We start from the raw sequence: 13,862 nt of genomic DNA on the forward strand, positions 1-13,862 counted from the left end.
ATTAATGTTTTAGTTAAGAAAATAAAAAAAGGGCTTTACTCTAGGGGTTGATTATTGCACAAATCATGAGTGATTGATCTGGACAGGAAGTTAAATCTAAGTCTCTCGGGATTTTAAAGAAGGAGCTTTGCAGCCTATTTTATGTTGTAATGCTTTCTTTACCTGAAAGAGTAACGAAACGAAAAACAAAAAACAAAAACAAGAGGAGTCTTGGGTCTGTCTCCTTTGCTGCCAGAGCTATCAGATATAGAACTGGAAAGGGATGTTTATTTTTTTAACCAACACTGGCCGTCGTCTTTCTCTCGGTTGGACAGATAGTCACTGTTCAGTGTCTTACATCATCACTATGGTTGTTGCAGAGAATCAAGAAAAGCTGATAAAATGTATTTTTTCAGAAACCTTCATCAATTAGGATTTTAAATTTGTGAATTACCAATGGTTCCAGCCAGGGCTTAAACCATTAACTCACATTTTATGACTTTACCTGTAATTTTCAGTCTGAATTGTGGATTCATGTGATAAAAATGCTAGAATGTAATATAATAATGAACTTAGTATTTTATAATAAAAGCACCTGGTATTACAGGGATTTCTCTGAGCCCTAATTGAACCATAATGCCTCTAATTAAGCTCCTCTGGAAGACGTCCATCAGATATTAATATTTATCAGTCACAGTGCATAACAAGATTTCTTTGAATTAGACTGAAGTATAGAAGTAGCCTTAAAATAATCCATTTTCATAGCAAGAACAGGAGAAACTAAGGATGAACTGATGTCTAACTGGCAGGTATGGACCCTCGTTACTCAGACCCACCTATAATCTTAAAGGTCGGGCAGGAAGAGACCTGGACTGCAAAGGTTTGAGCGAGGAATGGTAAAGATGAACAGGAATCTAATATTTATTTGCTATTTTATATTTTTCATTTTACAAACGGCAGGGTTGGCCAAGCTGCTTTACATGAAAACAAAAAACTTAAAACAATTAAAGCTAAAACAAAAAAGAGTTGGTATATTTGACACCTTCCTAGATCTAGTCCTTTTAGAATGTGAGAGGCCCTCCTGCTGTTCTAAGCTGTTGCATGTCCCATTCATGCTCACATTGATTTATAATGTTTATTTATTTATCTATATTAACCAGAGTGGAATATTCCTCTGTGTGCTCATTCAGACCCTGGTGGAGACCGTGTCCTGTGGAGGAAACCTCCTGATGAACGTGGGCCCCACGCATGATGGGAGGATCGCTCCCATCTTTGAGGAGCGCCTCCGGCAGATGGGTCAGTGGCTGAAGGTGAACGGGGACGCCATCTACAACAGCACGGCGTGGCGAGCTCAGAAGGAGAACGTCACTAGCAACGTGTGGTGAGTAGGGGTGTAAATCACTTCCATCATGGCGATTCGATTCAGTATCTATTTCCTGACCCAACGATTCGATTATTTTCGATACTCAGGAATACACCACGATACGATTCGATTAATCGATTCATTTTTTTTTTTTTTTTAGACCTTACAGGCTAAACAAGGTTTCAAGTTTGAAATAAATCAATGAAAGCTGTAATATCGTTATGCATTTTTTTTTTGGAAACAACAGCAAATAACAGAAGTAAAGTTGCATCAAAAAATACTGCAGAAAATCAGTGCAATGAGTGCAATGCAATACCTCGGCTCCAGACGTCCCGCCCCCTCCACAGACGCTCCGCTGCTCCTCTCCCAAATTGTACCCAACCGCAGACAGGAGGCCGGCTTGTTTTGTTTTTATGACCAAAATTGCGGAAAACGACTCGTGAAGTTTGACCCGCTAGAAGATCGAGGTGCGCGAGAACGCTGGGAGCCTTTTTCCACCTGGATCTCCGCTCTTTTTGGCCCTCATGTCCCTCCGTCGTCGGACTAAACTCGCCCCCACTTCCTCGCCGCCTCGGCCGTATCTAGACCCACAGCGTGTAGCACAGACCACGCTTCAATACTGAGCATAAATCAAAAATGTCTGCGTAAAGCTCCCTGCAACACACTGCTGTAAGAGTATAACCAGGAAGCGAGGCAGGAGGGCAAAATGGGTTTAGCGCCACCGCAGCATGGGAGGAGAATTACGCCCAGGAGCAAATGGAAAAAAATAGACCGGAGGAAAAAAAAACATGAATCGATTCTCTTGCGGACGTGTCGATGCATCGGATCGTCGGCTGTTGGATCGATGCATCGATACAAAACGATTATTATTTACACCCCTAGTGGTGAGTCCTGGCTCGTCTTTGGGAAACGGCTTTTTAGAACTTAGAACAAGTAAAACCTTTCAGCCTGATTGGATTTTACTTCATTGGATTCTAGGACAGATTTGACTTAAAATAAACTGTATTTAAACAAGATTAAATAAATACTTTTATAAAAACAAGGAGCAACTTAGGCCGTTTTTGGACCCGTATACTTCTTCTGTCTGACTCTGCGATGACTTTATGTTTTAGTTTGGTTGTGTATAGATAAGCTGAACAGGATGTATTTTCTGCAGGTACACGTCCAAACCTCAGGAAAAGGCGATCTTTGCCATCTTACTGGAGTGGCCGGATAACGGATCAGTGATTCTGAATGAGCCGCTGGTTACAAAGGGACAAACGCAGGTAAAAAATCTTCCTTCACAAATTCATAAAAATTTAAGAAACACATTTAATCACAAAATATTGAAAACTTTCAGTGTGGATCATAAAAGTTTTTAAAATGTGACATGTTCAAGGCCCCATGAAGCTTACTTCTATGTTGTCTTTGGTGTTGAAAGGTGGAGCTTCTGGGCCACGGCTCTCTGCAGTGGGAGCCCAGCAAGCCCAGCGGACTGCGGGTCCTTCTTCCTCAGCTGTCCTTCAAACAGATGCCGTGCCAGTGGGCCTGGACTCTGAAGCTGACCGGCGCCTCCTGAAGGAAAACCACTTCACCTGATCAGAAGGCGGCAGCACAGCAGGGAAGGAGGGAGACTCTTGGCTCTCTGACTTGAATTTCTTCCCTGAATCAGTTTTTATAAGAAATTGATTCTCTGTGATTTGCACTTTTTACTCTATGCTTTTATATTTGTTTTTTTAAATGATCTAATTCAGGGGAACTCAATTAAATTTACGGTTAAATCTATGGTTATAGTTTTTATAGGGTCACATTTTCGGGTCAATCTTCCCTATTTCTATGTGAACCATTAATAAAGAAATAAGATGTAAAAATGTCTCTGAGTTCTGCTTTTTATTACAGCTACCTTTGAACCCCTTTTTTGAATCTTATTTACTTTTATATCTCAGTCAGAATAAGAAGCTTGAATCTTTAAGTGTATTCATAATTATTACTTAACCCTGTAATGCCAAATGTATCGTATTTGATGCATACGGTTTCTGAAATGTTTTGCGTCTGACACCTTTTGCATAATTTAATGGTAAAAACTAGGGATGCACCATATTGGGATTTTGGCCGATATGCCGATATTTTAAAACTCATGGAGCCGATAACCGATATCGATACCGATGTTAAAGCTGGACAAAAATAAGTAGTCATTGAAAATAGCAGTTTTGTTATCCATTTCTGACACTTTGAAAAATAATAAACTCAAATATATTTTCATATGCTGATATCAAATAGATTTTTTAAAAACGCCGTATCGATCTATTTCACTTTTAAACTCTCGTGAAATTTCATCGTTCTGTTACAAACTCTCGTGATAATTTGCAAATTCTTGTGAGATTTTGTTTGTAAAATAGATCGATACCGCGTCAATATATCAACATATAAAAATATGGCAACATTTTGGGAATTTTCGGGGGATTTCGTAGCATAACGATGACATATAGCAATATTTCATTAGTAAAAGAGATTGATATGGTGTTTTTAAATGGCAATATATCAGCATATGAAGATATTGGGATATTTTAATGTATCAATATTTTTTCCCTCGTCTTTAGAAGTTTTTAAGTCTGTAAAAAAGAAGTTTTTGAGGAAGAAGAAGAAGTAGTATTTTTTTTTTTTTTAGACTTTAGAAACTCAGAAGCTGATCAAATATCGGGTTAAATATCGGTGGGGTGGCCGATGTCCGATATTCAGTTTTAAGGCCGATACCGATAGGGGGCCGATTATATCGTGCATCCCTAGTAAAAACTTTGCTCAAAATCCTATTGTACACAATCAGATATACCTGATAACAGAGGGCAGAAGACTACACAAAAAATAATCTTGACTTATCGCATAGTAATAAATTATTAATATCAAAAATTTATTTCTGTTTTTCCTTTTTACATATTTTGTTAAAAGGCCAAATAAGGACTTCAAACCAAAAAAAAGTAATTTTCTGTTTTGTTTTATTCTTGGATCGGGCTTTAAAGGGTTAAAGTGAAGATAAATATTTTTCATTAGAATTCCAGGTACTTAGAGATTCACTTCAATACAGAAAGCCCATATTCTTACCTTCAGCTACCACAGTATAATACTACTTATACTTCAGCGATAGTATCAAGGTGCTACTTTATTGTATCTCTTATACTTTATCCATTGGTTGTGCTGTTCTTTTTACATCTCTTTGCAGGTGATGAAGCAGACTGAAGATGTTTTATCATTATCTCCCTTTTATCTCCTCTTTCTTCTATCTTTTCCCTTTTTTTTCTGCTTTTCCTTTCCTGTTCTACTTACATTGCAGTGTCAATATAATCTGTAATACATAATCTGTAATGCATAAATCAAGCGGAACACGATGGCGATAGCCGTTCTGCTCCACTTGTGAAAGTAAAATCTGTTGGGCTCTTTTTAGCATCAAGACAATTATTCTTATTGCCACATTGCCAGACAGGACACTGTTAAAGAACAGTGATATTGAGATTTATTTTTAGGTCTTGAGGACCAGAATTATGATTTTATATCTTAAAATCAAACTCTAATTCTGGAGAAATTTAGAAATAATTAAGACTTTCCTTCTTATACTTAAGGGTTTAAAAGTCTAGATTATGATTTGAAGTTATTTATTATTATTTCTTATTTCTTTATCTCAAAACTATTATTTTAAATCTAGAAAATATTATTCAGTTGTCTGACCCTAATGACAAAAATTTTGAATATTTAATATGGGCTTTAAAATGGAATCTTATAATTTTGACTTTAAAGTTTTAAATCCTATTCAATCATATTTTCCAAGTAGGAGTTAAAAAGTTCAAATTTACCTTAATTAGAAATCTCATAAAAATCTCCAAAAGTTCTAATAATTTAGTATATTATAACTAGAACTTTATACACCATAGTTCAATTTAAATCTTCTAAAAATGAATTTTTAATTCCACATTTTGTAGATGTCACATATATGACTGCATTTCATAATTAAAACGTCAGTTGGATGTAATTTGATTCTTTGGCGCCCCCTACTGGCCGCTTGTCGAACCGCAGCAGGACAGCGATGGTTCCAAGCGGAGCTCTGAGCAGAGATGGTCCAGCCAACAGACCGGCCGCCTCATCGCTCCGGTGAACCGCCGCTGCATCGCGCCTACATTACACTCATTGTCCGGTAAGTCTGCTTTCCTTCCCACCGCGGGGCTGTTTTTATTAAAAGCCGTCGTTTCGCTCTTTCCCCCCCCCCCCGCTCCGGTGAGCCACAGCGGCTCTAGGGTCGCACTTGTCACCGGAGATGGAGCGCCCTGTGTCGGCCAGATCACACTGTTGTGTCTGCTCTCTGTTGCACGCCTTAAAGGTGGGAGGTCCCTGTTCTGCAAATGTTCCATGACGTGCAGATGGGGGGTTTGCAAGGGGTTCTCACGTCCATGCAGAGAGACCCCCCCCCCCCCCCCCCCCCCCCCTCAGGCTTCCCCCCCTCAGCACATGACTGCTGCTGATCCCCAAAACAAACAACAAGCCTTCAGGATGCTCAGCTGTGATGGCTGCAGGATGTCACATCTGTTCTGCTTGCAATGCTGGCTGAAAAATGAGCTCAGAAGTTTGATTCTTGGATGTTTTTAATGTTTAAGATTCAGACATTAAACGGGTAGAGGATAGTATTGGATGAATCCTTGAGCTAAAATGGATCACTGTTATTGGGGAATAATGACAGTGGCGGTTCTAGATGGATTAAGGTGGGGGCCAGTGTTTTTTTTTTTTTTTTTTTTACAAAAGTTTGACAAAGAAACAAAATAGAAAATAGGGTCATTGTTCATTGTTTGAGATATTAAATGAGCTAGAAGAGCCACTTGCACCCATGGACATTGTCAACATTTGAACTGAATATGACAGAAGCTGTTTCTGTGTGTGTGTATATATATATATATTAGTGCTGTCAAACTATTAAAAAATTTTAATCGCATATTATCAACAGTTAACTCGAGGTTAATCGCATATTTTATCTTTTTATTTTATTTATTTTATTTGGCCATTTAAAAATGCAATTGTGCAATAATGTAAAAAACAAATGCTTATACAAAAAAAATTTTTTATTAGCATAATTTTTCAAGCACTTTTAAGAAACTAGAATAAAAATATCCTGGTTTAAATTCAAAATTTTAAATTAGGCGTTATGCTTCCATCAAAACTTTACAAAACTACAGAACAGTAAACAGTACTTCAAAGTACTCCGTAAGCTTAAGTTTTTTCTGAAACATAGGACAAAAATAAAGATGTTAAAATAAAGTGCACATTCCGTTATGAAATACAGACTTAATTAAAATGAAATGAATTTACTCACAAAAATAATAAATAAATCAGACGAAATTACAATAACTGGGCTTTGCAGTCATCTCAGCAACATAACATTTTACATGTAGAACATTTTCAAAATGCTTTAATATTCCTTTGGTCTGAACAGGAATTGCAGCAGCAGTGCTTTCCACATGACTTAGTTCATTTCTTTGTCTTGTTGGCACTAAGCCAGTGAGACGTTCGTTTCTTCTGGACAACATAGACAGACGACTTGGGTTTTGTCAAGAGAACCTTCTGGCATAACTTAAAAAAGAAACGTATCATTCAGGATACCTTGTCTGCTGGCCATTTTTGCCCATTCAAAGCACGGGTCTGTTATGCTGCGGACTCTCCCGCAAACTTAGCATTCCTGAAGCTACGGAAAGCGCCAAGGGTAAAACAAACAGTACAGAGAGCGCTGCGGAAAAATAAAGAACACAAGCGAACGGTGCGTTTGTTTTGATGCGCGATCAACGTGCGTTAAAAAAAATGTCGGCGTTATAGTCTACAGCAGTTAACGTGTTAATAACGCTTTAAAACTGACAGCCCTAATATATATATATATATATATATATATATATATATATATATATATATACATACACATGTGTGGGCGCACTGTATATACCCTCATACACCTTTTCCTCCTTTTGGCACTTTCTTCTTTGTGAATATTGGGCCAATGTAATGAGTAAGTTTCTCTTCTGTGAGATCAATAAATTCAATCAATCAAATAAATCAATCAACAATTAAAATCTTATATTATTATTTAAATGAACTGAAAAAAAGAATTTGGTTTAAGACAGTTTCTGTGCCATCATATATCATTTTTAGACTTATTTTAGTGTTATGTCTGTAGCACAGGAGCCACACCACTGCCACAGGGGCACTGGCCCCTGTTGCCCCCCATCTAGATCAGTCCTTAATAATAAATTAAATAATTTAGCCAATTTAGTCATAACAAAATTAAATATCCTCTTATTGCAAAAGATTGATGTAATGTGCGTTGATATTTTTCCACCCTCCCACCTGAGCTGTGGCTCTTTGCAGCTCCTCCAGGGCTACAGCTACAGTCCATTTAACTGTAAAACAGTTTTAGGGTTAAGACACAAGGAACAGATATTTAAAGGCTTTCATTTCTTAAAAAAAAGATTTATTTGGGTGATTTGTTTTTAGGGGGAGATCAGCTTTAAATGAGTTTGATCAAAATGATTCAGCTCACTTCATTAGGATGGTTTAATTTCCTCATCTCAGTTTGATGAAGACTCAGGAAACTGAGGCAAATTGCCAGCATCTCAGTCACGACAGCGTGTAAAGCCCAGTTTCGCTTTGTCCCTTTTCACCTTTGACTTTACGTCAAAGGTGACTCTCAGGGTGAAAAAAAAACAAAAAAGCAGAAATCCGGGATGCCCATCAGAGCACTAATTATATGTCATTACACAGCTGAAGCCCATTTTGCCCGCTCATTTCTTCTCGTCTTTGTGCTGTGGTCTGTGTCAGTAATTATACATGTAGACAGGAACTGGGAAACTGTTTCAGACATTGGCGTGGTTGTCATGGAAACACGCTATGGTGTGAGATTATTTTCAGGTAGCGCTGTAATGATGGCATGAGTTAACGTGTTCCTTTGAGGACGGCGGTGGGGGCAAACAAAGCGGCCGGTGATGGCGGGTGAAGATTTCTGAATGAAGCGATGCTTCAGGTGAAACCGGCAGAGAGTGACGGCGCTGTTTGCCCAACATGCAGGGGTTCAGTTACCCCTGTCAGGGATATCTCTCTCCGGGCATATGACCATCACTACAGTGAGCCAGAGAGGAAAACCTCATTCCTTCCATTCATAAATATTCCCCCCCCCCTTCTCCTATCCATTTTAGCACTAAGATCATGTTAGGCCTGCTTGTAGTGCGTGGCATTCGATCACATGCAAGTGGCAGATTTGAGCCACTCAGCAGAGCTGCAGTGTGGCTCTAGATAGTGGAAATGCCAAGCAGTGTGTGGAACATCCTGGGGGACAGACCATTATATCTATAGAGACAAGTGACTTGACCTTCACTGCACATTGAGTATCAGCCATTTTAGCACCGCTTCTCTAGACAATGAATACAGCATAAAGGATCTGAGCTGCAGTGCAGTTAGTTAGTTTCCATCTCCTCTCTGGCTTGTTAAAGGCTTCATCTAATAATAACTCAGTGCAATCATGCTGTGCAGGGACTGTCAATGCTGGGTCTAAGCAATCACTGTTTTTTTCTGTTCTGCTTTGAACAAACTGCTTCCTGAAAGAAACAGCTGCTAAAAACTAGCAGTTGAAGAAGGAATCAGTCTTTAAACAGTTTGCTCTGAATTGGCACTCTGAGGTTTAAGCTTACTGGGCCCAGGCAGGTAGTATAAGAGCATGTTAACACATTTAACAATAAAGCAATATACCCAAACTTTCCTGTTGATAGGGTTCACTTATGACAAGAGTTTTAGTACGTGACACGATCAGCAGACCTATTGAATGCTGTTGCCATCCTCTGGCAGCAGAGACCTACATAATCATGCATCCATCAACTTGGTAGCTTCAGTATCCAATTTTAAGACGTTTCTCTTCCATCCAAGAAGCTTTCTGAATTCAAAATGTCTGGAATAGCGTTGAGTTCCAGGTTTTATACTTTAGCCCAACAAAGCCTTGTTTTCAGGCTACTGTCGATGTTGAGCTACTGTATAAAACCTCAGACTCAACGTTATTGCTGACATTTTGAATTGAGAAAGTTTCCTGGATGGGAAGCGAAACGTCTTCAAACTTGGAAACAAAGTCCTGTGGATTGTTTTTCATTTTCTTTTTTTGGAATGACTGACCTGGAGGACTGAGAATCTTAACCAGTCGCTTTAGCTCCCGATTCTAATGCCCCATTTACACTACCCCTCCGAAACCGATCCGTGCTGATTTTGGATCGAGCTTGGATCAGTTAACCGCGCCGAACTTGGTTCTTATGACCAGTTCCTCACCTTCCATCCACGGTCCTCGATACTACAGCTCTCAAGGCTGGAAATACGCAAACAAAAATGCCGACGGCCGTTAGTGCTGGGCGATATAGAAAAAAAGCTTATCGATAAAAAAAAATGCATATTGATTGATATCGATAATTATTGAAAAAATTTGAAACCGTATTTTATGTGCAGCTCTGCCTGGACATTTTATGATATTGATTTAATTTTAATAAAGAACACAAACACAGACTTCCTATTAAATCTTTATTTAACCAACGTTTTTAACCATAACAGAATTGTTTTAAAGAAAAATAACTTAAGAGACCTGATTTATGTTATTAAATACTGACAAAGAATAAACTAAAATGACCAGAAAAGTGACCAAAATAAATATAACAAATAAATAAATGGATACCATTTATTGTTAATAGGCTGAGTAGAAGCTGGTGTTGTGAACAGGTGAAGAGATCTGTTAATTGCAAAGCCGGACGTGCCGGAAAACCCGCGAAATGAGTCAGCTGACTGTAAATAGGAGATGACGACATCTGCTCATGCACTCTTTGTTATCAGAGAACCGAACCACAAGTGAACGGTGCCGAGCCGTACTGTTGGAACTAGTACTAGATTTAGCACAGTTCTGTTGTTTCTGGTCCAGTTCAGTTACGTTCCTTTTATTCTCATCAGTTGTAGCGGTGCATGGTTGCCATGGTTTCAAAAGGGTAGTGTAAATGGAGTTTAACAATCCTATTATAGTACTATGAGTGCTACATGTGTCTCATCCCACTTGGCTTGTTTCACACCTCTGCTGGGAGTTGCTTGGCTTCCTTCTAACTCATTATTATGCGCAGATTCATGAGACGTGTTTTCATCAACCTTTTGTTTTGAGCAGTTTGAATGATCCCATCAGAAGAGCTTGATAGAAGCAGCAAAATTAAAATCAACTTAACACATTTCTCAAAGAAGATTTTCTGCCCGCTTGACGTGGTTTTTCACTTTTTTGAAAATGTGTGTAAAACTTTCCCGATTGCAACATTAAAACCTTGGTCCATCACTGATCTTTGGTCAGCGCCGGCTCGCTATCTCTATTTCCTGTTTATGTCATGATCTTGGTGCTGGTGGCTGGTTTGATTGTTCATTTCATTCACCTGTCTAGCTCTGCCCTGTTTCTCATCACTGCCTCTGGTAAACCTGCTCCTGCTTCTATTTAAACTCCTTGGTCCCAGCCATCAGGGCCGCTGATTCCACAGATCCACAGCACCTTGTTTTGAATAAATGCTTTTTAAGCTATCCACTGTTTGTCTTGCCTGAATTCTGGTTTCCTCTGTTCTGAGTCATGACAGTCTGCTACAGCCAAGCTTAACTTCATCGTATGACAGAGAAAAATAACTCAAACAACCGAAATATATTGTCAATTTTGCTATATTTTGGTATTTATTAAACATTTATTAGCATCTTTTTTAACTTATAAAATCTCTGTTTCAGTTGGGATAGCATGTGCAATATTGTGATAATCTAAATAAACATATTTCTAATGGCTTTAATTATTTGTCTTATTTTTATCACCATAAAATGGTATCAGGTATGAAATATTTTCCTCGAGTGTCAAACTTTAGCATGGCCTCTGAAATTTGCTCCAATTAATGGAAAAAAATCCTATATCGTATTTTCTTTTTTTCGACATTTTAAAAGTTCGCTCAAAATTCCCTTTACGTTTGGATAGAAACACAGCTATATTCTAATTTTTCTAGGGTGGGACCAGACTTTTTTTTCATGTAGGTACAGAGCAAAAAAATAGATTTAAAAAGTGCAAATGTTCATCATCTAATATATCAAGAGAGCCAAAAAGCTTTTCACAACTCTGGGGACTCCAGCAGATGAAGATTGTTATCCTATCTCAATAAAACTGAAGCTTAAGGTGCCACACCTTCATTTTTTTAATTATTATTAAAGTAAACCTGTAAATTAAAATCCAAAATGAATCAGTTAGTTTTAGCCATGCATGTTTGTGGGTGAGAAATGTAAAAGCATCTCTAGGTTGATGAGACCTAACAACAGGAATCCTCCTCATGTAGCAGAAAACAGGACTGGACTGCAGAGACGATGTTGATAACTAGGCAACAGGCTCAAAGGATCATCTGACCAGAACTGCTTCTTCTACATCTGATGTGTCCGCTTCTTTGCTTTTAGCATAATGACTTCCTTCCTAAAACTTTTTCTTCTTCCTTTTTTTTTGCCCCTCCTCCGTTAAAGTCATATGTGTGAAGTTCTCCAAACTGAGCTGTGGGTGTCTGCAGCTCCTTTAGGGTTACGGACGCCATCTTGGTCACTGCTATGCTCATTTTTTTCAGTATTTCAGTATTTATAATTATGTGTCTCCTAAAGGATTTGATTTAGAAGTATTAGTAGAAAAGGGGGCAAAGGGAAAGCCCCATACATTTCTATGTATTTGTAAAAAAAGTTTGAAGTAGAGTTACTGTATATCTTCTGTCTTTTTTTATTTAGCTTTTTTGTTTTGTTTTCTCTCCTCCATCTTTCTGGTTTTTGTCTCTTTTTCTCTCCTGTTAATTCTTATCACCTCTTCCTTTCCATCTACATGTCTCTATATGCAGGGGTAGATTTAGGAAATTTGGGGCCCTAGGCAAAGACAGGCAGGGGGCCCCTCTGAACTGAGAAAACACATCAAACAGCCCCATTCTACAGATAGAGAAATGTTAATAGAATAGACATCCATTATCTGTTCTAGGTTGTGTCCCTCTCTTCTTGTCCCTTTTCTTCTTGTTTTCCTCTCTATGTTTTGTACTCAGCTGACTTTTCATGCTGTCTCTAAAGGAATGAAAGATTTTTTCCAAGCACTAAGCTCACTTAGCTGATTGCTCCTTCCTGTGTTTCCAAAAAGGCCAAAGTAAATAACCCAGTCCTTCTTTTCACTGTAGACAAGCCATGATCTGCTTCTCTGTTCTCCATTTTTCATTTGGATGAAATAATAGCTGCATGAATCATGACAGCAGACAAGATAGAGGAGAGCAGGAGGCGGGGTTACCAATCTACTCGCTCTGGAGAGCAGAGTTCGCTGCTTTTAGATGTTGTCTCCAAAGTCTCCAGTAGCAGAAAAAAGTCTCTAGATTTGGCGCTAGGAGCTTTTTAGAAATCAAAGTGCTAGAGGGGTCTGAAAAGTGGCTAAATATAGCGACTAAAGCGCTAAGGTGGCAACACTGCTCTTTGCATGGTTTGTTTTCAAATGGTTTGCTGCTGTCTGTTTGGACCTTTCTGAACATGTGCAGCAAATGGACTGATCCAATATGGTGGACACTGAAGGGGGGGGGGCTGAGACACAACATTATAGGCATCCTGATGGCATTTTAGCGAGTATTTTTCATTTAAGTATTTTCGTCAAAAATATAATGTGCACAAATAGGTAATAGCAGTATTAAACATACAGTACATATAAAATGAGTTTTATGGGGCCCCCAGGAACTTGGGGCCCAAGGCAACTGCCTAGTTTTGCCTAATGGTAAATCCCCCCCTGTCTATATGTTTCTATTCCCTAGCTCATTTTCAATAAAGTCTTATACGGAAGAGGATTAGGGCCACTGAAAAAAAAAAAAAGTAAAAAGATTTTTAAATTTTATTTCAGTTTAACATGGGAAAAAAGTCAGAATTCTGAGATTAAAGTCAGAATTCTGACTTTAATCTCAGAATTCTGACTTTTTTCTCAGAATTCTGACTTTAATCTCAGAATTCTGACTGAATTCTGACAATAAAAAAAGTCAGAATTATGAGATTAAAGTCAGAATTCTGACTTTAATCTCAGAATTCTGACTTTTTTCTCAGAATTCTGACTTTAATCTCAGAATTCTGACTGAATTCTGACAATAAAAAAAGTCAGAATTATGAGATTAAAGTCAGAATTCTGAGAAAAAAGTCAGAATTCTGAGATTAAAGTCAGAATTCTGAGATTAAAGTCAGAATTCTGAGGGAAAAAGTCAGAATTCTGAGATTAAAGTCAGAATTCTGACTTTAATCTCAGAATTCTGACTTTTTTCTCAGAATTCTGACTTTAATCTCAGAATTCTGACTGAATTCTGACAATAAAAAAAGTCAGAATTATGAGATTAAAGTCAGAATTCTGACTTTAATCTCAGAATTCTGACTTTTTTCTCAGAATTCTGACTTTAATCTCAGAATTCTGACTGAATTCTGACAATAAAAAAAGTCAGAATTATGAGAT

General features: G+C 38.1%; 2 protein-coding genes across 2 annotated transcripts in view; both read left to right on the plus strand.

Moving 5' to 3' along the window:
- fuca2 (alpha-L-fucosidase 2) overlaps positions 1 to 2,988 on the plus strand; it is a 12,868-nt gene extending 9,880 nt beyond the window's left edge. Inside the window, exons 5-7 of the mRNA XM_038299602.1 lie at positions 1,170 to 1,360; positions 2,499 to 2,607; positions 2,763 to 2,988. Of these exons, the coding sequence (XP_038155530.1) occupies positions 1,170 to 1,360; positions 2,499 to 2,607; positions 2,763 to 2,900 (438 nt within the window). The 3' untranslated portion in view covers positions 2,901 to 2,988. The remainder of the gene's footprint in view (positions 1 to 1,169; positions 1,361 to 2,498; positions 2,608 to 2,762) is intronic.
- Positions 2,989 to 5,376: 2,388 nt separating this feature from the next.
- hivep2b (HIVEP zinc finger 2b) overlaps positions 5,377 to 13,862 on the plus strand; it is a 37,852-nt gene continuing 29,366 nt past the window's right edge. Inside the window, exon 1 of the mRNA XM_038299561.1 lies at positions 5,377 to 5,504. The gene's annotated coding sequence lies outside the window, so the exon portion shown is untranslated. The remainder of the gene's footprint in view (positions 5,505 to 13,862) is intronic.

This window comes from Cyprinodon tularosa, unplaced genomic scaffold (genome assembly GCF_016077235.1).
Source record: "Cyprinodon tularosa strain WSP-4 unplaced genomic scaffold, ASM1607723v1 ctg430, whole genome shotgun sequence".
In the NCBI taxonomy this organism is placed as follows: domain Eukaryota; kingdom Metazoa; phylum Chordata; class Actinopteri; order Cyprinodontiformes; family Cyprinodontidae; genus Cyprinodon; species Cyprinodon tularosa.